At 37.7% G+C, this 24,899-nt stretch overlaps 2 protein-coding genes across 6 annotated transcripts in view; one reads left to right on the plus strand and one right to left on the minus strand.

Annotated features, from left to right (window-relative positions):
* Positions 1-79: 79 nt before the first annotated feature.
* On the plus strand, positions 80-2,065 carry Srp54k (signal recognition particle 54k). The gene is made up of 7 exons (XM_088030995.1): positions 80-246; positions 299-475; positions 525-754; positions 799-949; positions 1,007-1,155; positions 1,208-1,469; positions 1,521-2,065. The coding sequence occupies exons 1-7, from the start codon at positions 169-171 to the stop codon at positions 1,998-2,000; spliced, it is 1,527 nt and encodes a 508-aa protein (XP_087887121.1). The 5' UTR covers positions 80-168; the 3' UTR covers positions 2,001-2,065.
* A 65-nt stretch (positions 2,066-2,130) lies between these two features.
* LOC148179927 (uncharacterized) overlaps positions 2,131-24,899 on the minus strand; it is a 30,363-nt gene continuing 7,594 nt past the window's right edge. Inside the window, exons 2-29 of one of the 5 annotated variants that reach the window (XM_088030989.1) lie at positions 24,239-24,346; positions 23,797-23,929; positions 23,415-23,578; positions 21,694-21,849; positions 21,318-21,644; positions 20,829-21,266; positions 19,534-19,737; positions 19,194-19,484; positions 18,989-19,144; positions 18,645-18,941; positions 18,416-18,599; positions 17,929-18,021; positions 17,312-17,443; positions 17,144-17,264; positions 16,609-16,695; positions 15,822-16,046; positions 15,613-15,773; positions 15,354-15,565; positions 15,102-15,306; positions 7,316-7,479; positions 6,971-7,270; positions 6,735-6,921; positions 6,480-6,686; positions 6,189-6,434; positions 5,903-6,142; positions 4,331-5,590; positions 2,889-2,964; positions 2,131-2,838 (exon numbers count right to left, since the gene is read on the minus strand). In XM_088030989.1, the coding sequence (XP_087887115.1) occupies positions 2,709-2,838; positions 2,889-2,964; positions 4,331-5,590; positions 5,903-6,142; positions 6,189-6,434; positions 6,480-6,686; positions 6,735-6,921; positions 6,971-7,270; positions 7,316-7,479; positions 15,102-15,306; positions 15,354-15,565; positions 15,613-15,773; positions 15,822-16,046; positions 16,609-16,695; positions 17,144-17,264; positions 17,312-17,443; positions 17,929-18,021; positions 18,416-18,599; positions 18,645-18,941; positions 18,989-19,144; positions 19,194-19,484; positions 19,534-19,737; positions 20,829-21,266; positions 21,318-21,644; positions 21,694-21,849; positions 23,415-23,578; positions 23,797-23,929; positions 24,239-24,346 (6,504 nt within the window). In that variant the 3' untranslated portion in view covers positions 2,131-2,708. Of the gene's footprint in view, positions 2,839-2,888; positions 2,965-3,558; positions 3,676-4,330; positions 5,591-5,902; positions 6,143-6,188; positions 6,435-6,479; positions 6,687-6,734; positions 6,922-6,970; positions 7,271-7,315; positions 7,480-15,101; positions 15,307-15,353; positions 15,566-15,612; positions 15,774-15,821; positions 16,047-16,608; positions 16,696-17,143; positions 17,265-17,311; positions 17,444-17,928; positions 18,022-18,415; positions 18,600-18,644; positions 18,942-18,988; positions 19,145-19,193; positions 19,485-19,533; positions 19,738-20,828; positions 21,267-21,317; positions 21,645-21,693; positions 21,850-23,414; positions 23,579-23,796; positions 23,930-24,238; positions 24,347-24,899 lie in introns of those variants that run through there. The other 4 variants (XM_088030992.1, XM_088030991.1, XM_088030990.1 and 1 more) reach the window with 4 other exon arrangements.

Genomic DNA, 24,899 nt, shown 5'->3' on the forward strand with positions numbered 1-24,899 from the left:
TTTTAAATTTCCCCCTCTTTCATCCAGACACGTCAATCCCAGTACCACCAACCTTGAAAACCTCATTCCCCCACGCAAACGTCAAAATTGTCGAATGTGTCGTGACAAAAACAGAAACATTTGCGAAGTTGAACTATTTAATAATTTGACCATTTCTCCACACCCAAAATGGTTTTAGCAGACTTGGGTCGAAAAATAACGACTGCTTTGCAGTCGTTAAGCAAAGCAACCATAATAAACGAAGAGGTAACGTGTAACAGCTGGCGTTAAGGTTAGAAACTCCAACACGATTTTCCAGGTTCTCAATGGAATGCTCAAAGAGATATGTGCAGCGCTACTTGAAGCCGATGTTAACATACGACTCGTCAAAAAACTGCGAGAAAATGTACGGGCAGTCATCGATTTCGATGAAATGGCAGGGGGGCTAAATAAACGAAAAATGATCCAAAGCGCCGTTTTCAAAGAATTAGTCAAAGTATGTAAGGAGCGGTGTAACGTACTGTTGTACACAGAGAGTGTTTTAGTTGGTTGATCCAGGAGTTAAGCCCTTTCAGCCCATTAAAGGCAAACACAACGTCATCATGTTTGTAGGTTTGCAAGGGTCAGGGAAGACCACCACGTGTACAAAGTTAGCGTATCATTATCAGAAGAAGAACTGGAAGTCTTGCCTTGTTTGCGCCGACACCTTCAGAGCGGGGGCGTATGACCAAGTTAAACAAAATTGTACAAAAGCGCGAATTCCCTTCTATGGAAGGTACTCTCTTACATATTCAGAGTTTTTACTAATTCTTTGTTTAGTTATACCGAAGTTGATCCAGTCGTTATCGCACAAGACGGAGTTAACATGTTTAAAAAAGAAGGTTTTGAAATTATCATTGTTGATACCAGTGGGAGACACAAACAAGAGGAATCTTTGTTTGAAGAGATGTTGGCAGTATCAAATGCTGTGGTAAGTTGGAATCATGTCCACAAGAAGTGTTTTTTATTTTTTAAGACACGATTTTAGCAACCCGACAATATTATCTTCGTCATGGACGCGACTATTGGTCAAGCTTGTGAGGCCCAAGCACGAGCTTTTAAAGAAAAAGTTGATGTAGGATCTGTCATTATTACTAAGTTAGATGGGCACGCAAAAGGCGGTGGGGCTCTTAGTGCGTAAGTGACACCAACCCCCAAAAAACGACGTATTTATTGACGATAATTTTAGAGTGGCGGCCACAAACAGTCCCATTATTTACATAGGTACAGGGGAACACATAGATGACTTGGAGTCCTTCAAAACCAAACCTTTCATCAGTAAACTCTTGGGCATGGGTGACATTGAAGGCCTCATCGACAAAGTCAATGAACTAAAACTGGAAGACAATGAAGAATTGCTTGAGAAAATCAAACACGGCCAGTTCACCCTCAGAGATATGTACGAACAGTTCCAAAACATAATGAAAATGGGGCCGTTTTCACAAATAATGGTACTTCTACCGCGCGCTCGCACCGCAAATTTTATCCCTTTTTTTCCCTAGGGAATGATCCCGGGCTTCAGTCAAGATTTCATGTCGAAAGGAAGCGAGCAGGAGTCAATGTCGCGCCTGAAAAAACTCATGACCATCATGGACAGTATGAACGATGACGAGCTGGACAGTAGAGACGGTGCCAAAATTTTTTCCAAGCAAAACGGTCGCGTAATCCGCGTGGCTCAAGGCTCCGGAGTCACTGAAAGAGAAGTCAAAGAACTCATCGCGCAGTACACTAAATTCGCAGCTGTTGTGAAGAAAATGGGTGGTATCAAGGGGCTTTTCAAAGGGGGCGATATGGCGAAAAACGTCAACCCCACGCAAATGGCCAAGTTGAACCAACAAATGGCGAAAATGATGGATCCGCGGGTGCTGCAACAAATGGGGGGCATGCCAGGGTTACAGAATATGATGAGGCAGCTTCAGGCTGGAGCTGGGGGTGGTTTAGGGAATTTAGGGAATTTGATGGGCGGTTTTGGGGGGAAGTGATAGGTATTTGTTATACGGTTTATTTACAGAAGTGTTTTATGATTTCGTGAATTTTTATAAAATAAATTTTCTTATTAAGAACACCAGATCTATTTTTTTGAAATAAATATAATTAATATAGAAGCAACCATTTCTACATTACGTAATTTATTCCAGATAAGCATATATATTAAATATATTAAAATCTATTATGTATAATGATAAAATCTCACAAGTAATCAACTGTGGCGAAAATGCTTAGTACCTTTGAGATAAACAGCTCTGCTATGATAACGGAAACATATCCATACATTTTTACTTGAAACCACACAGTTTCGTTTCAAGTAAAAATATAAATCTAGGCACTAGTTTAATATCTAAAAATAATTTACATAACTGGAATCCAACTGTTTTTAAACCTACTTAAAGCGGAAATGCACAATATATTACTTTATTTATATATTATTTTAAATCTGAAACTTGAATGTTTAGAACACTTTAATTTTATCGCCCAACTTATTCTAATGCACGATTCTACGATTGGTCATTTTAAATGAGAAAATTACAACAATGGAATCACTTGTACACAATCAAAATCCCGATTTACAGACCATAAAAATAATTACGTTAAGATAATATAAAAATAAAATAAACACTGGTCAAATGAGTAAAATTTTCGCCTGTCATCTTAAGTATCAGTGGAGTGTCTAACTCACACTCTTAAAACACTTATTGAGGATTTCTTTCCTCCGTCATAAACTGATCTACAACGTTTTGCATAGTTTGTCGGATTTCTTCCTCGCTTTTCCCAACAGGCGAAGTGACCGTTTGAGTGACGGTCCGAACTGTTCGAGTTATTCTGCAATCACACGTCTCAACAATTTTTCTTCATGGTATTATTATACCTACTTTGCCCCAGTTGCTGGGTCGATCTCTTCCGTGGTTTTTTCGGTATAGTGAGGTTGGTCTTGTTGGTATAAATCCTCTGCGACAATTCATAAGTTAGAAGCGAACTTGCACGTATTTACACATAGATTAATACGAGATTGACCGCCGCCAATTTATGGATTAGTTGAATTAGAGCAAAATCGAAAAACCCATCTGAGCAGTGATCACGTTGAAACCACTGACTGATGGGTTTTCTTGTAGCGACTTCTTTTTACAACTTGAATTGTTCTTTAGAATGTTAATAATGTGGTAACAACCTGAACCCATAAATTGTTACATACAGTTATCAATATTGTGTCAATGTGTAAGAAAATATTATTTGTCTTCATGCGAAAATCTGTACGAAAAGAACCAAAAAGGGCAAAAGCGTCAGAAAGCTGCAAGCATTACTCTCACATCTCGGGTTAAGCGTTTTCAAAGCAGTTCTTTGCATACAGAGAGACTTGAAATGTTAAATGCAAGCACGTTTGTAAGTGTTCAGTATAAATCATGCCTCATTTTAATAACGTTTTTGATCACTTACCAAAGTCGCTAAATCTAATTAAGTAAATAAAGTTTTCGCGATTTTTTTATGTAATGAATGATGTGTGTTCTGCAGTGTATCGATGAACAAAATGCAATTTTTGCATACCGTGAGTCAGTCAGTACTGTGCGAGCAGTGCCAACACGATCATGCTGGTTGCCAATGCAACAACCGACCACACAAGAGGGGAAAGTACATGCCAGGTCTCTAAGGAACTTTTTGATGCTAGGCAATAACACAAAGTTAATGAAATCTTCATTGGAACCATCGAAATTAACATTAAGACAAGACAATGAGGCTTGAACGTGGGAATCTTTTGTTAGAAGTTTAGAAAATTAATGTTAATTTTAATGGTTAGGTATTAACAAGACAATATTATTAATTAAACAGATAAATGTCATGCAATAGGTGCCAGGCAGGCAGAAATTCATTTCGATTAAGTGCCTTTTATACACTCTTAGTCAAAGTAAAAACTAACAGAAAAAATTAACTCTTTCTAAATTTAATGTGGAAAAGTACACAATTATAAAACACAAACAATACACTAATGGCACTAAGTAATCTATTCGTTTTGTAGATTTTGGGCTGTTTAGCATGCACCTAATATCACATTACTGAATATCAAAATCACTCTGCAAAACCTAGAAGTGCCCTCTTACTATTTTAACTGATAAAAATCCATGCAAGTGTTGTAAGTCTTATGTGATTAGTTCAATACTTCTTACAGAATAAAAACAATTTCTTAAATTTAGCTTCATCAGCGGCCTAACAATGAAACTGAATATGAAACGTTTGCAGAGCCTTAGCAATTTCGTAAAAAGTCAACCTAAACCTAGAAGAATCTAGAATAAAGCAAGCTCCTAAGAAGAATCTAACATACCTGTTTCGCTCTCACTCAATTCAGCACCTTCTTCATGCAGCGCCACATCAGATCCACTTGAGCTTCCAACAGTTCTAATGCTAGTCTTCTTTAAAATCCCTTTTAACGGAGGCGTCCGCGGACTCTCCTCATCCGAGTCTGAATCAATAGTACTAGTTTTCGAGATTTTCGACCCCGGAGAAACGACAGTCGTCTCAATAACTTGCGTCGGTGAAATGATCGTTCGTTCGACGTAAGTAGTTTCCGGTGATGTTATTCTCGTCGTTTCCGTTTTCAGAATTGGGATTTTACTTTTCGGAGAGATTTCGTAGCGCTCCGTGATTTCAGTCGGCGAAAGCGTTTCTGTGTGAAGTACAGGGATTTTACTTTTTATCCGTTCTGAAACGGGCTCGCTGGTTATTCTAGTCGCGGTTGTTTTTATGATCGGATCGGAGACGTTCATCACTGTGAGGACTTCGTCACTGTCGTCCCAATTGACGTCTTGAGAGAGCTTGACGAACTCTTTTAACGGGTCTTTCGAGTGCTTTTTTATCGTTTTTACTTTGCCGCCTTTTATCGGGATTTTGCTCAAGAGATCCTCGTCGGTTGGTGAGTCCCTTCCGTCGTACGAAAACAACAGATCGATGTCTTTTTCGATTTCCATTTTTTGTCTTGGTTTGGCCACTGGTATTGCACTTTTGTTAACCGCGTCGATTTCTCCCTGAACGAAACTCGCTGAGTCTGCCAAGTTGTTCTTAACAGAGCTCACAGGACTGCTGGCTTCGTTTTCAAGAAATCTAAACGCTTCTTCACTTTTTTCCTGCGCGTTCGCAATGGAGTCGTCTTTTAGACTCTCGAGATTATCGAAAGAATCTTCGGTGGCATTTTTGTAGTCATCCAAGAGACTGTCGGTCATGTCATCAAACACGTCTTTAGTTTTGTCGATTTTCTCTCTTCCGAAGCTCTCGGTGTCGTTCTTCAGATCGTTAACAACATCCTCCGCTTTTTTGATAACTTCATCGACTTCGTTCTGTGCTACGTTCTTAAAATCCTCCGATTTTCTCTGCTTCAAATTAATACTATTAAGATCGATTTTTTTCGAAATGTGATCGTCTTTCCGACTCGGGATTATAATGTCGTCTTCTGGTAAAAAGTCGTTGCGTTCCTGATGTAGAAATGTTAAAGTATCACTAACGTTCTTTTTAAGAACTGCAATAGGATCAACGTCATTCTGGTTCGTTTTGAAAGGTGTTGAAGTAACTATTTCTTCAGGGCTGGTTCCTTTTGAAATAATTAAAAATACAATCTACTAAGAGACTATTTTGCTATGTGCTACTGTTAATTGTGTGTATGCAAATTAAAAAAAGACAGTGCTAGATTCTAAGCTAAGAAACCACAAGTGCTTGAAACAGTGCACCTCGCGAGAATGCAGAATTAAAAAGCGAAACATTAAAATGGGCATGACTACTGTGTTACTGTGATACAATGTACAACTTAACGCTAAATGCAAAGCGTTACTTCCTGAAAAATAACGCTCTTTATGTACGATGTTAGCAACTCAACTTCAAAAGAAGCACATTTATCCTGACGTACCTGCAGAAGCGACTTGGTTGGTGAAAAAGTCCGCAGGACTCGGTGGAGGAGTGTTGGCGTTTGTATCAACTTTCAAACGCGGCGTCGATTGAAGCGTGTGCAACTGTTGAGTGATTTCTTCAATAATTTCCTGATTCGCATTAGGCGAAATAGCGCGATTATCCAACTGCTTCGGCGAGACCTGCTCACTTATAGTATCCGTCAGGTCTTTATCGGTGGAGTTCTGGTTTTGGAAATCATCTAAAAAGTGGTGTCAACACAAAAAAACACAAAAAAAATCACATACTACTCCGATCACTCTTGTCCAGTTCGTCCTGACTCCCTTTCACGTACTTCAAACTCGCGTCCCTCCGCAAAGACGCGTCTCTTGAGGACCCCAACTCGTCCTTGAGCGTGTCAAAGCCGGACTGGTCCAATCGGACTTTAGCGAGAGCTTTTTCCATGTCGTCAGTGACGAGTTCGACGTTGCAAATGCATTTGGCGACGATGTCCGGGCGGCCGATTTTCTTCAAAGCGAGCTCCAGTTTATTACCTACAAGAAACGTGCAGTTATTGAACTCCAATGAAGAGGTGGTACCTGTGGCTTTGTTGGCTTTCTGGCGCAACCACAGCCGGAACATGATCATGGCTTGTTGAGGATTATTATTCGGGTACTCTTCTTGGATGAGGGTGATATCTGAAGGAGCGATATCCAACTCAGCTGCTAGTTTCACCCAATCTTCGTCCAAGAGGTTGCAGATATCGGACAATCTGAAGTCGGCGCGGTGGATGGTGTCGGGTTTACCTGCATAAAACCATCAAGTTTCGGTTAATTTAGAGAAAACGAGCTTACTGATGCCCCCGTGATGAAGAAAACTGTTGTCAACATCAAGCGACAGTAAGTCCGATTGCGAGTCTCGATCCGGAAGAATGTCTTTAGGTAAAACGAGATTAAGTGTGCACAATGGAGTCTGATTGGGTTCCCCTTTGGCGACTTTAGAATCGCTCATGAAGACGATGCGACCAACAGGCTCCTCGTCCTAAACGAAAAAATCAGCTAAATCACCTTAACCCCCGGAAACCACTTACCGGATCCCGGAGTCGCATGGTAAAAGCCAACCGATTCTCCCGGAACGCTCTAAAACCCAACCGCGGCTGTTCTCCGGACTGCAAAACCGGCACCAAATTCCCCGCAAACTCCATATAAATATCCTTGTTTTCCATAACTTCAATGTCTCTACTCTTCGCGATCTCAACGAAATGCTCCTGATGTTCCAAAGTCTTGTCTTCTTTATCGTCCGTCATGCAAAAGACGCGAATTCGAGACTCGAAGAGACTAACCCGCTTGGCGAAGACGACGAACTTTGCCATGAAAGGTACATGAGTTGCCTGCAAAGCCAATTTGAGCTGGAGACTCGTAAAAGTTCTACTCACCTGTGTGTATAAATCTGTGGCCATTCGTGCAGCGTCTGTCACGTTTCTGCAGTCCATCAGCCAGAAACGCGCAGATACTGTCGTCGTGAACGAGACGCAGTCCTTCACGAAAGTTAAGGGGGTTGAACCAGTGACGTCTTCCCAAATTGCTTTGCTTTGACCACCTGATTTAAATTACATGCTCGCATTATTTGTTGCCGTGTTTAAACTTGGATGCCAACTAAAGTTAATTTGCGACAGAAATATGTTAACGTGAGGTTGGAAACGTCTTCGACAAGTGACAAGAACTGAATTGAATTAAAAGTGAAAATACTTAAACAAAGTGTACTTAGCGAAACAAATGTAATATGTAGGATTTTACTTAAATGGCTATGAGTGTGAATTTCTGTGGTTTTGTATGATTTTTTAAGACCGATTTCTAATGATTTACGATGAGAATGAAATGCACATTGCGGAAATTAAATAAAATTACTATATATATAAAACGTGTACAGGCGGAACGCCTCTAATACCGGCGAACGAGTTACGTAGTTTTGCGCGAGTACCTTCTTTCAGCGATTTTTTCTCGACACTTTCGCCGAGCTTTCCCAAACGTACGCTTTCCCGAGATTCCGGTGGTTGTGGTTTGGTCCTTTTCCGATTTTTGCTTTTCGCGTGAGAGACTTTTGAAAGTCGTTTTCGTTCGTCCGCCTTTGCTGACGTGGTAGATATTTCAAAATGCTTTAATGTTCGTGGGGACAAAACCATAACCATTAGGTCGAGAGACTCAGTTATAAACATCTCAAAAGGGTCTGATTTTTTGTACACACAACATGTACGGTAGCGGCTTTTTTTCTCGGCACTTATTTAAATCGGTTCGAGCAACGAAGGAAACATTAGCGGAGATTGATTTCTTAATCGAATTCGACTTATTTTTAATACAGGATCTCTTTGACCATCAAGGTGTGTTTTGGGTATGTATGCGTAACTTGAACACTTGAAAATCTTTAAGCATATTTCAAAACTTCAATTTACAAGCGCGAATTCATTGTTTAATCACAGATTATCATTTGATGGACAAACATTCATAAATACCAAGTATCTAACAGGCTATTTTTAAGGATACTTATGCGAAAGTACAACAGATAAATGAAATGAACGTGACGATTATCGAATTTTATTACGACTCGGTCGATTTTTAATCGTTGATATTGGAGAGACTAAAAATGCGGGAAATCTTTACACAAAAGGAGTAAAAAATAAGAAAATTTCAGAATCTGCTAATTTACTGGTTTAATGCTTTTGTATAGTGAGTACTGCAATTAAGCCATAAAATCACTATTTGGTACCTGCTGTAACTTGACAGCGAAGCTTCAAATACTACTGTAATTTTTACCTCCTCTCTTGGGATCTGAAGTGTAAACAAACTGGACCGCCGCTTTCGGGTGATGAAGACTTTATTACTTAAAGCATAATCAAAGAACCGAACGTGTAATGAATTTAATTTTTCTAAATTTTAATCCATTCCCGACCTTCTGCAACAAAGTCGTACTTTATTATCTCTCGAAACCGTAGCGTATCATTTTTCATTCATTTTTTTCACAGTGGGATATTTCTCGAAACAGTTACCGATGGAAATTTTATTGCACGTATGTGATTTTGGTACGGAGAAAAGTTACAAAAAAAATCTACAAATGAATCTTAACTTATTCTGTTCTGATGATATAAATAAAATATTCTTTATAATTTAATTCTTAATTCTAAATCGACATCACTGCATTCCTCTTCACACAACTAAAACAACGACCATCACACAGCGATAATCGCGATAAACAAATATGAACTGGAAGAAAACAATAAATTAACAAGGGATTAAGAAGTCCTGATGGTCGTTATATTGTAGTTTAACAAAAAAAGAAAAGGGAACCGTTCATCATAAATACCCCAAAACGCAAGTACCATTTACGACTCGGCCAACTTATAATCGTTCTAAAGCAGTAAATAGATATTAGACGAGACTAAAAGTGCAAGAGTGTATGACTTAATAAGATACTTTTTACACAAAAGGAGTACACCATCTGAGTTAGTTTTGTTATATATGAGTATTTATAAGTACCGACATCCACTCCACACCCTTTGTCACCAGAAAAAAAAACGACCATCAGACAGGGATAGTCGGGTGGCACATTTTACCGATGTTTTTCATCAATAACAAAATCTGCTATTCGGTAAATTGGTACTATTGTGTAGTGAGTACTCCAATTAAGTTTTAAAGTCATGCCGACAACTGTTCAAGCGGAGATAAGAAGGAGGTATATGAGAATTGGATAAATAAGAGTGACTTTGCTGTTCGCAATTTTGCATACGCTACGCTTCGCCTTGCTACTACAATTTAATTGCTCGACAAAAAGTATCACTTTTCTGCCGTCTAAAAAAATCTACTATTTTTTCAAACGTCAAAAATTTGATAGTTTTCACGACCGAACTGTACTATTCTCGCTCCTTTTGCCCTTTTGCCCTTTTGCCGACGAATTTCCAAACTAACAAAGTGGCGGGTTTTCGTCCTCTTCGGCCGTTTGATTTTCGCAAAATCAATTTTTAAATATCGCCGTACGTCGGTCCTCGCGGGGACAAAACCATAACCATAATGTCGAGAGAGTCATAAAGATCTATCACCGTTCCAAAAAAGGGTCTGATTTTTTGTATACATAACAAGTACGGTAGCTGCTTTTTTTCTCGGCACTTATTTCAATCGGTCCGAGCAACGAAGAAAACATCGGCGGAGATTGATTTATTAATCGAGTTCGGCTTATTTTTAATACAGAATCTTTTTGACCGTCAAGGTATGTATGTGTATCTTACACTTGAACATCTGAAAGCATGTTTCGAAACTCCTCTTTACAAGCGCGAATTAATTGTTCATTTGATGAACAAACATTTGTCGACACAATTTGCATAGATAGCAAGTATCTAACGGGCTCTTTTTTGAAATTTCGACTATCAAAAAATAGATTGCCGTGATTTTATCGAAAGTCAAGGCAGATCTCCACGGTCCACACCTATCCTCACCTGAAAAAAACGACCATCAGACAAGCGACTGGTGAATTTTACCGAATTTGCCAATTTACTGGTTTAATGCCTTTGTGAAGTGAGTACCTGCTGTAATAACTGTAACTTGACAGCGGAGCTTCAAGTGTTGCCCGAGTATTATGACCAGTATTTTTTACCTCTTTTCTTGGGATTTGAAGTGGTTAAACAAACTTGACCGCCCTTTCTCGGTGACGAAGACTTTATTACTTAAAGCTTACTTAATCAAAGAACCGAACGTGTAATCAATTTCGTTTTTCTAAATTTTAATCCATTCCCGACCCACTACAACAAAGTCGTACTTTATTATCTCTGGAAACCGTAGCGTATCGAGACAAATACGATTTTTCATTAATTTTTCGCATATTGGGATATTTCTCGAAACAGTTACCGATGGAAATTTTATTGCAAGCGTGTGATTTTGGTAGGAGGAGAAGTTACAAAAAAAAATCTTCAAATGAATCCTAACTTATTCTGTTCTGATGATATAAAAAAAAATATTCTTCATTGTATAATAGTGAATGAACGGATAAACAACTCGAAGAAAACAAAAAATTCTCAAGGAGCCTGTTCGGCGCTTATTTTTAATATGTAGTACACAATATTGATACATTCTCAATGTGAAGTAGCAAGCTATTTTTTTCAAAGTGTCAATTCCGACTAAATATGAACAAATAGATTTGCACAATCTTATCAAAAGTCAAAGGAGACGTTAAAAGGATACTATATACTTACAGTTAACAAAATTTCAAGAGATAAATTAACTTGATGCGACGAGTTCAAATTTTGGTGAACATTTACGATTCGGTCAAATTTTTAATCGCTGTAAGACAGCAGATATTAGAGGGATTAAACAAATTAAGCGAATTTTACCGATGTCTTTAACAATGAGAAAATTTTAGAATCTGCTATTTGGTGGTTTTGTTCTATTGGGTAGTGACTATCTCAATTAAGCCATAAAATCATTATTTGGTACCGACACTAGAAGTTCATAGCCGAGCTTCGAATGTTCGATTCTTTCGCGGGGTCTGTAGTAATTTGAGAGGAACTGATGGAATTAATGATGTACGATCGAATAAAATAATGTTCATTACGAATGAACTGATAAACAAATATGAACTCCAAGAAAACAATAAATTAACAAGAGATAAAGAATGCGAAACTTATATAAAGAATGCGACCGGACATCCTGATAGTCGATTTATTGTAGTTTAAAAAAAATCGTTGACATAAATACCCCAAAACGTAAGTACTATTTACGACTCGGCCGATTTTTAATCGTTCTAAAGCAGTAGATATTAGGGAGACTAAAAATGCAAGTATGTATGGCTTAATTGTGGTACTCATTACACAAAAAGAATAAACCATCGCAGTACATGATTCTTAATTAGTTTTGTTTTTTATGACAAGTACCGACATCAGCCTACAACTTTTCTCACTAGAAAAAAACGACCATCCTGATGGTCGTTTTATTGTAGTTCAACGAAAAAAAAACTGAACCCTTGAACATACCCCAAACCGTACATCTACAATTACACGATGTTTATACAAAATGTTTAAATACATAAAATATAGTTTACGGTAGCGGCTTCTTTTCTTCGAAAGAAACTCCACTTATTAAAATCAGTCCGAGCTGAAAAAAACATAATTTGACATTAATTATTTGCGAAACCGTACTCTCGATTTACAAGAAAATAGATATTTTACGCATGTTTCGAATACAAGTATTTGTTTTGGGTGTGCTAAATGAGTTCTTTAGGTCCTTATTTCGGTAAAAAAAAGAATATTTTGGAAGGTACAGGCGATTTCTGAGTTGGTGTCCTCTAAACCATAAAATGGGGCTGCTGTAAATCAGTAATAATCACATCCTATTTACCCTTTTCTTTTGTGAATGTGGTACGGGTACGACTCTCGATTAAGTGTTTTTCATCTTCGTTCATAACTTATGATAACAGGGGTTGGAAAAGGAAAACAATAAACCACCAAAACGGTGTTGATAATAGAACAGCAGTAACAAAACTTATCCAAAAAAGGTTGTCAAGAATAAAAGAATTCGCCTTCTGCCTACATTTTCATTTAAACATAGAAATAAAATAATACAAAATAAATAGAATATTGAAGTAGCAATGATGTTATCGGGGATAATTGAAGTTACAAAATTTGTTCAATTTTTTGCTGTCGGTTTTGCGTTTGAGAAGCTGTGGGACCTGTCATGGGTTCCAACCATTTTATGACTTAGCGGACACTAACTTAGAAATCGCCTTAATTACTGTGGAATTCTATGAATTGAACTGTCGCCATAAACAAAAATTATCAACAGCAGTCTTTCTTCAAAAACTGTGAATCTATTGTGTAATTGCACGAGTTCAAGAAAGAGCGCAAATAAACCTTTTTTTGCAAACAGCGATACCCGAGAGGTTAACCTCCCAGAAAAATCACGAAAAAATCAGGGAAATGAATGAGAAATCACTTGAAAATTAGGGTCAATCAATAGGAGATCAGAGGAAATCACTAGATCAGGGGAAGTTAGACGAAATCACTAAAGAATCAGGGAAAAATATTAGAACATCAGAGGCCAATCAAAAGGAAATCAGATGAAATCATTATGATATCAAGGGAAGTTAGACGAAGTCATAAAAAAATCAGGGGAATTTGGACAAAATTACAAGAAATTACAAAGAAATAAAGGAAAGTTTGGCGTACGCCATTTTTAAAAAATTTAACTTCTGAGATTAATGTTCCTGGGAAATCAATGTATCAGTCTTAATAAATCACTATGAATCAGAGGAATTCGTTACGAAATAAAGAAAACTTAGACGTAATACAAAAAATCAAAAAAAGTTGGACGAAATCATTGGAAAATCATTAGTATATCAGGGAGAATCAATAGGAATCCAGAGAAAGTCAGACAAAATCACAAGAAAATCAGGGATTGTTAGACGAAATCTAAAAGAAATCAGGGAAAATTAGCGAGGAAATAAGAAGAAGTTAAGTGTAAGCCATTTTTGAGAAGTATTAATCTATGACAAGTCATGTCATCAATAAGAAATCACTAGACAATAAGATAAAATCATTAAGATATTAAGACATTAGGATATCAATTGAAAATCAGAAGTTAGACGACATCAAAAGAAAATCAGGGGAAGTTAGACGAAATTACAAGACAGTCAGCGAGGAAATCAGGTGAACTCAGCCTCTGGTCAATACCAATTTATGAATGAATAAGCTTAAACAAATAGTTCGTTTCCAAACAATGAGTTCCAAAATATAAATTATTATTGTAGCCCATTTATAATTATTATTGCTGAAATCTGAGACTACACCGTGTGTATATTTTTTCTTCGTTGATTGTAATCGAATTTGCAATGGACTCAGAAACCTTTAAAGGCGCAGCCTGCCTGATTTATGAATGTTCTGCGTAGTACTGTTAAATTTTTAATAGCGAAGCCCCTTGGTTATTTTTTTTTAATCCTTTCAGTTTTTTTTTTTTTAAATTTTCAGAAAATTCTTCATTTTGCCATGCGTAGTTATTTGAATCAGAGTTTCAAAAATCAAAAAGCACAAAATATGAAGTTATTTTAAAACTTTCTTTGCTAAATGTTGAATGACAAAATACAATTAACTAGGTGGCCCTCGGAATTCTGTAAAACTCGCCTTTTTTGTTTTATAATCTAACAAATAAACAATCTCAAATTAATATCCAACGCCACGGAAAAGCGAGGTCCACGAAAAAAGCGAGTCTACAGAATTCCGAGGGCCACCTAGTAAAGCTTAATAAATACTGGAACTAAATTTTACCTGATTTAGTTCCTATAGAAGCAGGAATGTCAAAATAATAGTTTGCAACAGTAAAGACAACACTGACACAGTAAGTAAATCATGTTATGCATGCTTAAGTGTATTATAACTCAAATTTTTTAAATTCATGACCACCACAAAATGACAAGACTTACCCAATCGTATCTAATCTAAAGTGAAACTACGTTAAGAAGTGATTAGCTGAGCACATTATAAGGCCCACCGAGTTCCAAATTTACTGTATAAAGAACGGATTCAACAATGAACTGCCAAAGCTTCTATTTATTTATGACAAGAATGGTGGATGCGCCGGGTTAAAAAAAATTATTTAGCTGTTGTAATAAAACTAAACCACCTAAAATATTTTTATCTGCTTGAATTAAGACATAAAGAGAACCTCTAAAATCTAAAGGAGCTTAGAAGCCTAAAGGAACAAATCTTTGCGTTTTTAGGTAGACAGAAAACTTGTTTCTCTTGGCAACGTTCATTTCCACTAAAAATACTTCATTGTATCAGCCAAAGTAAAAGTGTTCATGGGCCTTATTACATTCTCAGCCGTTTAGTACACCAACGCTCATCAGTCACCATACAGAAGCTGTTAAAAAGTGGCGCTTCTAACGCAATACTTACTCTAAAATCATTTTATTAGTTAATCAAAAATGCGGAACAAGTCTACATCAAACAAATCTCAAGAAAAAAATGCTAGAAGTAAAAATTTTGATGTAAACTTGTCCTTGAACACAGGAGACTACACGACACCTGTGTATTTACTAAAGTGTGCAAATTGCTCTAAGCAACGACTTCTTTCCCAAAAAATAGCAAAATTCTCATTATGTGCGTAAAAAAAATTGATGAAACGATGATGAAACTAGCAAACATCACTTATTATACTTTTATAAGGATAAAAAGTAGTAAAACCTACCTGTTATGGAACATAATAATCGCAAAGTCGGTGCAGAGCCCGAATACTGATTTATCATGCCTTGAGAATGCGCCCTGGGAGCCGGAACACTTAAAGCTATAGCTTTATGGAACTTGCGGCGACGAGGTTCTACTGTAACAATAGGGGAGACGGCGACGCTATGACCTAACAATTTCGATACGAGCTCGGGTTCTATAGCTTGCGCCTGGAAACAAACTCCCTTAAAACAAGTCAACTAATAACAGGCTTTACCTGTAAACCGACTCTAATTTTCTTCGTCAACGCGTTTGGTGGGAAGACTGCTTGGACAAGCGGCACGGCACTGCTAGAAACTGTTCCACCATCCGGACCAATCGCGTGAACTTCTTGTCTAATCCTAGAAACAACCGCAAAGTAATGGGGGAAATCATTCGTTAAAATTCTCGTGATTCGGTTCGTGTGAAGATCTTCGATTTGACTCAACTCTGGAAAAACCAACTTAGTGTCGTGGAAATCTACGCGTGAAAATCACCTTCTCCGTCAAAACTGTGGTTTAAAACGTCCTGGATAGCTTCTTCGTTGGCCTCTAAAGTATGCTCTTTCCACGTCTCGCCATTGTCCGAACGCAGAACCACAATTTCGCGCTGTTTGCCTCTTAGCGAAGCAAAATGTGGTACTTCAATGATCACTGGGCTGTAGTTTCGATTAGTATATTAGAAAATTAGTGGAGGTGTTACGTACCCTAGAAATTTGGCACCAACAGGCCCGAGCTCCAAAAGTCGACTCGCCAAAGCTTCACCCTCCATTAATGGAGGAGGGTGAGGAGTTCGTTGTGGACGAACGTATCGACAAGTGATTCTCGTTGGACTCGAAGCACAGCGAGGAGGTACAATTACACGGACACCAGAGTGGCGACATCCTCTCATCGCACCACCTCGTGCATCAACCAAGAAAGACACCAAGAAGCTGTGGAAAACCGGCATGTAAAGAAGAGTTGAAGATTAGGAGAATTGGTTTATTAAGACAAGACTGGATATGTTGCATTCGCTGTTATTGTTAACACCAATAAAATTATCCCAAAAACATGCCACAGTGAGATATGTTTACGTTTACCGATTTGAAAGTGCAAATTATACGAAGAGAATTGACTTGTTGGTCTTCGCCAGGAAAAGAAACTGTATGATAGTTAAGCTACACTACAACAGGTGAAGCATAGTATGTATGTACACTGTACAAATAACTTACTTTTTCCAACTAGGTACACTGAAGACATAAACATGACAACAAACAGTTAGTTAGTTTTGCCCAAAAATATTTTATTGAGATTCAGGTAGTATGCAGAGCATTTGTTATTCTATTCTCAATAAAATATAGCTGAAAGCACTCCAAAGTTATGTACACCTATGTACAACTATCCCCGTGTTAAACCCTTAAAAATTTCTAATAGCCAAAAAAACGCGCACACATGTTAGTGTGGTGCTGCATTCAGTGCACTAATCTGGTACGGTTAGTACCATTAAAAAGGTACCTTTCTCTGCATAGACCCGATCCTTGACTTTTGGGACCCAGAAGATGCAATGAGTATTCTAGATTGGCCCACTCTTGTCTGCATAAGCTTTAAATACATACACACTAACTACTAGGTCACTCTAGCATACTAGTACGTACTGAGGACTTTAAGACAGTTTGCGCAAGGAAGAGGCATTCAAAGTAGCTATCGACATTCATAGATGCAAACATTGGAACATGCATATTGGAACACTTTGTATACCACTTCTTGGGGAGGGTAGAGGGAAGCTATTATTGACACAAACAAGCTGAAATTTCAATAAACTATCCAAATATTTTCGCATTATGACACAGAAGAAGTAGGAGACACTCAGTAGGTAATTAAGCACACTCTAATTTCGTCTTTTCAAATTATTTGTTACCTCGCTAAAACTGTCTTGATCACTACTAATAAATCGAACTTTGTTTTAGCACAATCTTAGTTTAAGCAAACTGCGTATTTATCAAAATCAGAAAAATGTCTCAAAAAGTGTTCTTTTTGTGTTAAAACTTACCCAACGGTTATAGGTTGTCGGTTTATATCAATGTTATCCGGAACTGAATAAGAATTAGCTGCGTAATATTCCTTAGTGTGAACAGGAGTTATTATCAAATCATTGCTAATATGTGACGGAGCTGAAAGAAAAGAATTACGGACTAGGAAGTAAAATACATTTCCTTACCCATCGAATTCCGATAGTCGCTTTTTTCGTCGTGTGTAACGTCCATTCGCATAGAGTCGTCTCCAAGAGACTTCATGTCGTCAACAGTCATGTATTTGTATTGTTGTTGGTCGCCCAGAATTGGATCTTCACCTAGATAAGTCAACTTTTTATTTGGTAATTCGCGCTGATTTTCGTCAAAACAGAACAAGGCGAGAAACTTCACCTCAAACCTTTCCGATTTGGCACCGTATTTTTATCACAACCTACAGCTGAGGTGAAATTTTTTGGAGCGCTCACAGTCAACGAAGAAACATTGATGCGTGCTTGTCAACATCTCTCGATAAGATAACCGAAATTAATACCACCGGAAATATGATTTTAATAACATGCATAATGCAGATCCTCCACCAAAATGACGTAAATACTCGTGATAATAACAAAAACTCGTCATGATCACATAACTGTTACTTAAGACTGTTTTTCAGAGAACACTTGACGATAAGCTACTGATACGTTCCTATTGATAAAAATACCGCAGACACAGGAAATGTTAAATTTTTTACATATGTACGAAAAGCTACAAAACCTACATTGTAAGCTACAAAAAGCTATGCGTTAGACAGTTAGGGACTTACGTGTGTAGGTCATGTGTCCCTGGTAGAAGGGCAGATAGACGTGCTGAGCATGCGTTGGTCGACCATAAGCCACTGGCGGTTCGTCCACTCCGCCTGCATGCAACAACCACCACCTCCCTTAGCGCATTCACGCATTTCATATCCCAAATTCACATGACCCTCAATTAATATATACCCACCCGAAAACACGGCGCAACATTGCTCAGTTTAGTAAACTAGTAAACTACTGGACAGCGAAACCAAATGGAACTTCAAAATGATACAGACAATGCAAAAGTTAATTTTTCAATGGCCGTGTTTTTAAAAAGTGATAACTTTATATACACCGATAATGATAACTCAAGGACGGATTGATAAACTTTTGCACAGCCGAACTAAAAAAGCTAAAATACTTTGTTAAGATGTTACTTCAACTTTTTTGATCAATACTTTTACTGAAGGGGTATATATAAAAGAAAGCCCATAAAGAATAAAACGAAAAACTGACCTCCTTCGTCCTCGGAGTCAGACATGAACGTTTCCTGCATCGCTTCAGGAGCCATGACTTTGTACTTCTCTTCGATATTCACTGTAGTCGTCGTGGTGATGTTAGTTTCAGTGACAACCTTCAGTTCTTCGACCACGCTAATGTACCCCAGTTTATTCGCGATTCCCAACGCAGTTTGACCACTCTAAAAACAGGCGATAAAAACAACCCGTGAAGACCTCACACTCACATTTGTAATTGCATTAGGATTAGCTTTATTCTTCAGCAGAAGACTTATGACCAACACGTGGCCTTGTTGGGCCGCTTGGTGCAACGGTGTGTACCCAGCGCTGGTCACAGGATTGACCTCAGCTCCTTGTTCTATCAACAGTCGCACCATGTTGACATGACCATGATGACAAGCCACGTGGAGTGGTGTGTACCCGGCTTTAGTTTGCACGTCTTTCTGTGCACCGGCTCTTAGCAGGAGTTGGGCGACTGCTACTCTGTCTTCTTGGGCGCAAAGATGCAATGGTGTTAACCCATTCTGTGGGAAAAAACATCTAAAAACTGATTAAAACTCACTGTAGTTACCTTGGCAGTATGGTTTGCATTAGCTTGGTGTTCTAGCAATAGCGAGGACATGTCGGAGTGACCTTCCTGTGCGCTTAGATGCAGCGGTGTGAATCCGGCTTTAGATTCCGCGTCTGCTTGGGCACCATATTCCAGCAAGGTCGTTGCGATGTCCATCTAATTACCAAAAGCTCAGTTTTGTTACAGTTGGGCTCACTATAAATACCTGATTTTTCCGAGCAGCAATGTGTAAAGGTGTGTGCCCGTTCTTGGCGACTGCATGTGGCGAAGCACCTTTATCTAGCAACAATAAAGCAACAGGCTGATGGTCATAGTGAGCGGCTACATGTAAAGGTGTAACGCCATTTTTTCCTTGTGCATCAGCCGGAGCGTCTCTTTGTAACATCAATCTTGCAACATTCAAGTGGCCGTATTTAGCAGCTAAATGTAAAGGAGTGAAACCTTTTTTAGTTGTTGCCGACAAATCCGCACCATTATCAAGCAAAACGGAAGCGACCTACATCAAAACCAATCAATAAGTTGAAGTTCAATAGGAATGTTATTACTTCTTCTTGTCCTTCTTTCGCGGCGATGTGGAGCGGCGTGTACAGATCTTTCGTCGTCGCATGAGGCTGAGCGCCGTGTTGCAAAAGTAACATGACTATGTCAACATTTCCGAGTCTGGAAGCCACGTGGAGAGGGGTTTGCTCTTCTCTAGCTTTAGCATCTACTGCTGCACCGTTTCGTAATAGTATCCGAATGATATCAGTCTACAAGAAATGCGTTATACGCTACGGTGAACATGAAGGCATAACAAGAATGCTGACAGCAATGGAAGTCGGAAAGTTATGAGCAATTCTAACTGTTTGATGCTTTCAGCGGTTTCATTACACTAAGAGCGGGACAGTGGTTTTCACTTAATTCGATACATTTAATAAATTTAAAACACTTTTTGTAATTAAAAAAATGGCGTGCTGACCCCGCCTTGGTAGACTATATTGTCCTTTTAATCAGAATTCCGAGTTTTGCTAAAAATTTTAGAATTTCTTGTTCGTTTCCAAAATAAAAATTTTCTTTTCTATTCAATATTTTCGTAATTTAGCGCAGTTAATAAGAAAACCAAAAATAGTGAGCTCCTCAAATTCTAATGCCGTAGAATTAAAAGTACCAGAATTATAAATTTTAATTAATAAAGTTAAAAAATTTTATTTAGTCTTCAAAATAAAAATTTCTAAAATTTATCCCTTCTGCCCGATATTTTTGTACTTTAGCACACTCGATAAAGAGGTTAAAGGGAGTGCACTCACCAAATTTTATAATAATTTAAAACACTTTTAGTAATTAAAAAAATGTCGTGTTGGCCCCGCCTTGGGAGGCTATATTGCGTATTAAACGTTGGCAAAAAATTAATTTCAATTAAAACAAAAAAAACTGAAGAAGGAAATTAAAAACAAAACAAAGATCCAAGGTAGTTTAAGTATAAATTACATAAACGAATCCGCTTCGTCCATTTCTGTGTAAATACTTCTTACAAACCACTATAATTATGTAGCTGTGGTATAATAATCGTGTAACGTCACTTTTACATAATAAATAAAACCCGATAACAAGTTATTAATAGACTAGTATGATAATGTAATATTTATCGTAAAAATGCAAGTTTGTAAAAGGACACTTATAAATATAGCACCGCTTGCACATTTCATTGTTATTACGATTAAATTCCGAGTCATCTTCACCGCAACACATGTTTATATCCTCTGCAAGTGAATATGAGCTCTTAACAGTTTTTCCGGGAAATGAAACCCACAATACCCCCCAACTTCCATTAAAAGTCATTGTTTTTAAAAGAGAACAGTACCTGGTTAGCTCTCGCCGCCAAATGCAGAGGCGTTTCACCTCGGACAGTCGGAATATCAGGACTAGCATCGTGTTGTAACAAATAAATAACAATATTCATGCACCCCATGAAACTGGCAACGTGAAGAGGTGTTAACCCGCTTTCAGTAGTAGCACCAATACTTGCACCGTGTTTTAGCAATAGCTCCACCATTTTTATCCTGTTTTTCTTGCACGCTATGTGTAAGGGAGTGAATCCGTTTAAAGCTCTGGCATTGGGATCGGCACCACGGTCGAGTAAGAGTTTAGCTACTCGGACATGACCACAGTGCGCTGCTACATGAAGAGCTGTTAAGTAATCCACGGTAACTTCGTCCACCGGAGCACCATGATACAACAAAATTCGAGCTGCATCCACATGTTCACCTTGAGCTGCCATGTGAAGAGGAGCCAATCCATTCTATAAAGTTAAATTCGTTACCCACATTCTAAAGCGGCGTATTGAAATTACCTTTGTTTTAGCATGCATTGGAGCACCATTTTCCAATAACATATCTACGACGGAATCATGTCCAGACCGCGCAGCGCAGTGCAAAGGAGTCAATCCATCGCGTGTCTTCGCTTGGATATCTGCACCTTTAGCTACCAGTAGAGTGACCATGTTGATTTTACCCCATTTGCTAGCAACGTGAAGAGGTGTAATATTGTGTTTAGCGGTATAATTAACATCTGCTCCTTTGTCGTACAGCAATGAAGCCACTTTATCGTTTCCATAATGCGCCGCTATGTGCAGCGGTGTAAAACCACTTTTAGATGTTATATCTGGATTGTGTTCATTCTGAAACATTCACCGTCAAATCCTGTTTATACTTTTTATATATAATTACTTGTAATAACAATGCGGCGGCCTTCACGTCATCTTTTTTGGCAGCAATGTGTAATGCGGGTAATCGCACTTTTCCTCGTGTGTCGTTTTCTAATAAGACAGCCACTACTTTGTCGTGGCCTTGTTGCATTGCGACGGCTAGGGGTGTAAAGCCATCCTGAAAAAATAAAAGGAATTGATCGACAAATCGGGGATGTTCAAACAACTAGTATTTGAACAATCGCAATGTGTTTACTACGTGTCTATAAATAATTCAAACGTAAATATTTCTTTTCTATCTTATAATTAGTACGCTTTCCAGACATCAACTGGTGGTTTATAGTCGCTTTATAAAAATTTGATTGTCCTATAAAGAATTATTGTTGTTGCAATGTGCCATAAAATAAAAATATTGTTAGAATCAGGTCAAGAACGATACTGGTTATTAAATATTAACGAGATGGGCAGAGAAGTCGATGAGGGTACGTGGGGAATTGGAAATTGCGGAAAGTTTTAAATCGCAACTTCGTCTTTTTTTACTTTTTAACACAAAATTTCATAATAACTGAACCAAAATGACCAGAATTCCGAGTTTTGACTAAAAATTTTGGAATTTCTTGTTCGTTTCAAAAATATAAATTTCCAAAAATTTTCTCTTTTGTCCAAAATTTTCGTAATTAAGCACAGTTAATAAGAAAGCTAAAAATATTAAGCTCGCCAAACTCTGTTGCTGTAGAACAAAAATTACCGAAACTATAAATTTTGATAAAACTATTGAAATTTTTTTTTATTATTCAAAATAAAAAATTCTAACAATTTTGTTTTTGGTCCGAAACTTTGTAATTTGCTAGGCCAAATAAAAGAGTCCAATATAGTAAGCCCCCAAAATTTGATTGCCAAAGAGCCAAAGTTACCAGAATTATTGGTCTTTAAAAGAAAATGTGGAAAAAAATTAATTTCATCGCAAAAAAAATTCTAAAATTTGTGTCTTTTGTCCGATACGTCTCAACTTTTGCAGACTCGATAAAAAGGCTAAAAAAAGTTGGCCCTCCAAAATTCATCACAGTAGAGTCAAAATTAGTAGAATTCCAAATTTTTATCGGAAATTTCAGAACTTCTTGGTTCGTTTTCAAAATAAAAAGTTCTAAAATTTATATAGTCTGTTCAATAATTTCATCATTTGACCCACTTAATAAAAAGGCCAAAGATGGTAAACTCCCTAAAATTCATTTCTGTGGAACCAAAATTTCCAAAAGTACGAATTTTGATAAAAATATTGCAAATTCTTTTTCGACTTCAAAACAAAAAATTTTAACAATTCAATATTTGGACCTAAATTTTTGTAATTTGCTGGGCCAAATAAGAGGGTTCAATATAGTAAACTCCAAAAATTCCATTGACATAGAGCCAAAGTTACCAGAACTGCTTGTGTATAAAAGAAAAGAGAATCTAGCAAAAATCCAAACCTCTGAAAGCTGAAAATTAAAAACTTTTGAAGTAAATTGCAACATTCAGGTTTAGTACGCGGTAGTTGTTTGTATGAACTCGAGAATTGCTCCCTGGGGATAATGTAAGGACGTACAGCAAGCTGCAATATCTCATGTTTCATTATGTGGCGAGCCCGGACTAGACTGACTACAAGAAACAGGGATAATCCGGACGTGATAAATCAACCAGTACGTTGAAATTACTCTAATGTCTTCGACTTTCCGCTTAGAAATTTTTGTTTTATTTATTCCTTACCTCAGTGGCCAGCGTTTGGTTCGCTCCTTTCGACAATAAATACCGCACACACCCATCGTGATTTTCTTGAGCAGCCATGTACAGTGGAGTAAACCCATTCTGAGATTGCACATTGAGAGAGGCACCATGTTGAATAAGCAGTCGTACAATTTCTTCTTGTCCGGCTGTAAATATCGAAAATCTATTTTCAGAGCGCAAACATTGAATTTTTCACGTTCAGGTATGAGAATAGCGTAATTACCACACCAACCAGAGCGCAACATCCTGTCTTTTTAATTCCATTACATCCAAGCATAAAACCATGGATTGTTCAAAAAAATGTAAAAACTAATCAAAGTTCAAGCGCAAAACTGATCAGTGCTCACAATGAAATCAATCTTACCTAACGATGCTATGTGTAAAGCCGTGTTTCCTTTCTTCGTGGCAGCATCAACAATTGCACCTCTTTTCAATAACTCTCTGGCGATTTCTACGTGGCCGTCTTTAGCAGCGAGATGTAACGCATTCAGACCATTCTGAAAAGCAGACAAAAGATTCTCAAACTTTCTCCGAAAATTAATTAAAGTTATGTCACAAGAAAGAGTGATAACAGATCCGATACGTATAAAAACACGACGCTGATACTCGAATAACAAAACATTCAACAAATCGTGTTAGAGAGCTTGGAAAAATAAACTGTTGTCATGATAAAAACTTCAAAGACTGTCTCTGTGAAACATTGAATTAACACAAATGCTTCTTTACATTTTTGAGCGTGTTTAGACACATGTTCAATGTTACACAATGCATTAACGTGAAAAATAAGGCGGTAATGGCGCACTTACAGCATTCGATGTATTAATATCTCTCACTGTTCCTGAGTCCAAATACTCTTGAATTTTGTCCAGTTGAGCCGCTCTAGCTGCCCTCAAAAACGCCGTATTGGGATCGGTCTGGAAAAAATAAAATTATTGAGATGTATTCATGCAATTTTCCCACAAGATATTTAACCATAACGTTTGGAAACTATAATTCCCACGATTTTGGGAATATTTTTATCATGTCCTAATTTCTAGTCTTGATTTTTAGCAATACAGAAAACGTGACGTTTCTTTTTCCTTTCTCGATCAAAATTTCACTGAATTCTCAGAACATAACTGTCCGAGTTCATGGTGGTTGACTTCGCTTGGTTTGGCTGGTTCTAGTATAGTTGGATAATTGGTTCCACTTGCTGCTCGCGACATTTTTGCTTCATTGCCGACATCCTCTCTTCACTAACAGCATCGCGTATTTTGTTCGAATCAAGTGATTTGTCAGTCTTAAAAGCAATGAAAGGCAGTGACACAAAATTATAGAGGAACTAATTGGAATTAGCCGAACGAAAACAAGATTTCTTAGTTCCTCTTCAGCTATTTCTACTGTCAGTCACGCGAAGATGAAGGCGCACGAATTCCAAATTTCTCGTTTTGGTTATTTCTGAAAAATTTTATAGTGGTTTGGATAATG

Source organism: Gnatocerus cornutus, chromosome 2 (assembly GCF_029298725.1).
Source record: "Gnatocerus cornutus isolate USDA-ARS CGAHR chromosome 2, icGnaCorn1.1, whole genome shotgun sequence".
Taxonomy (NCBI): Eukaryota; Metazoa; Arthropoda; class Insecta; order Coleoptera; family Tenebrionidae; genus Gnatocerus; species Gnatocerus cornutus.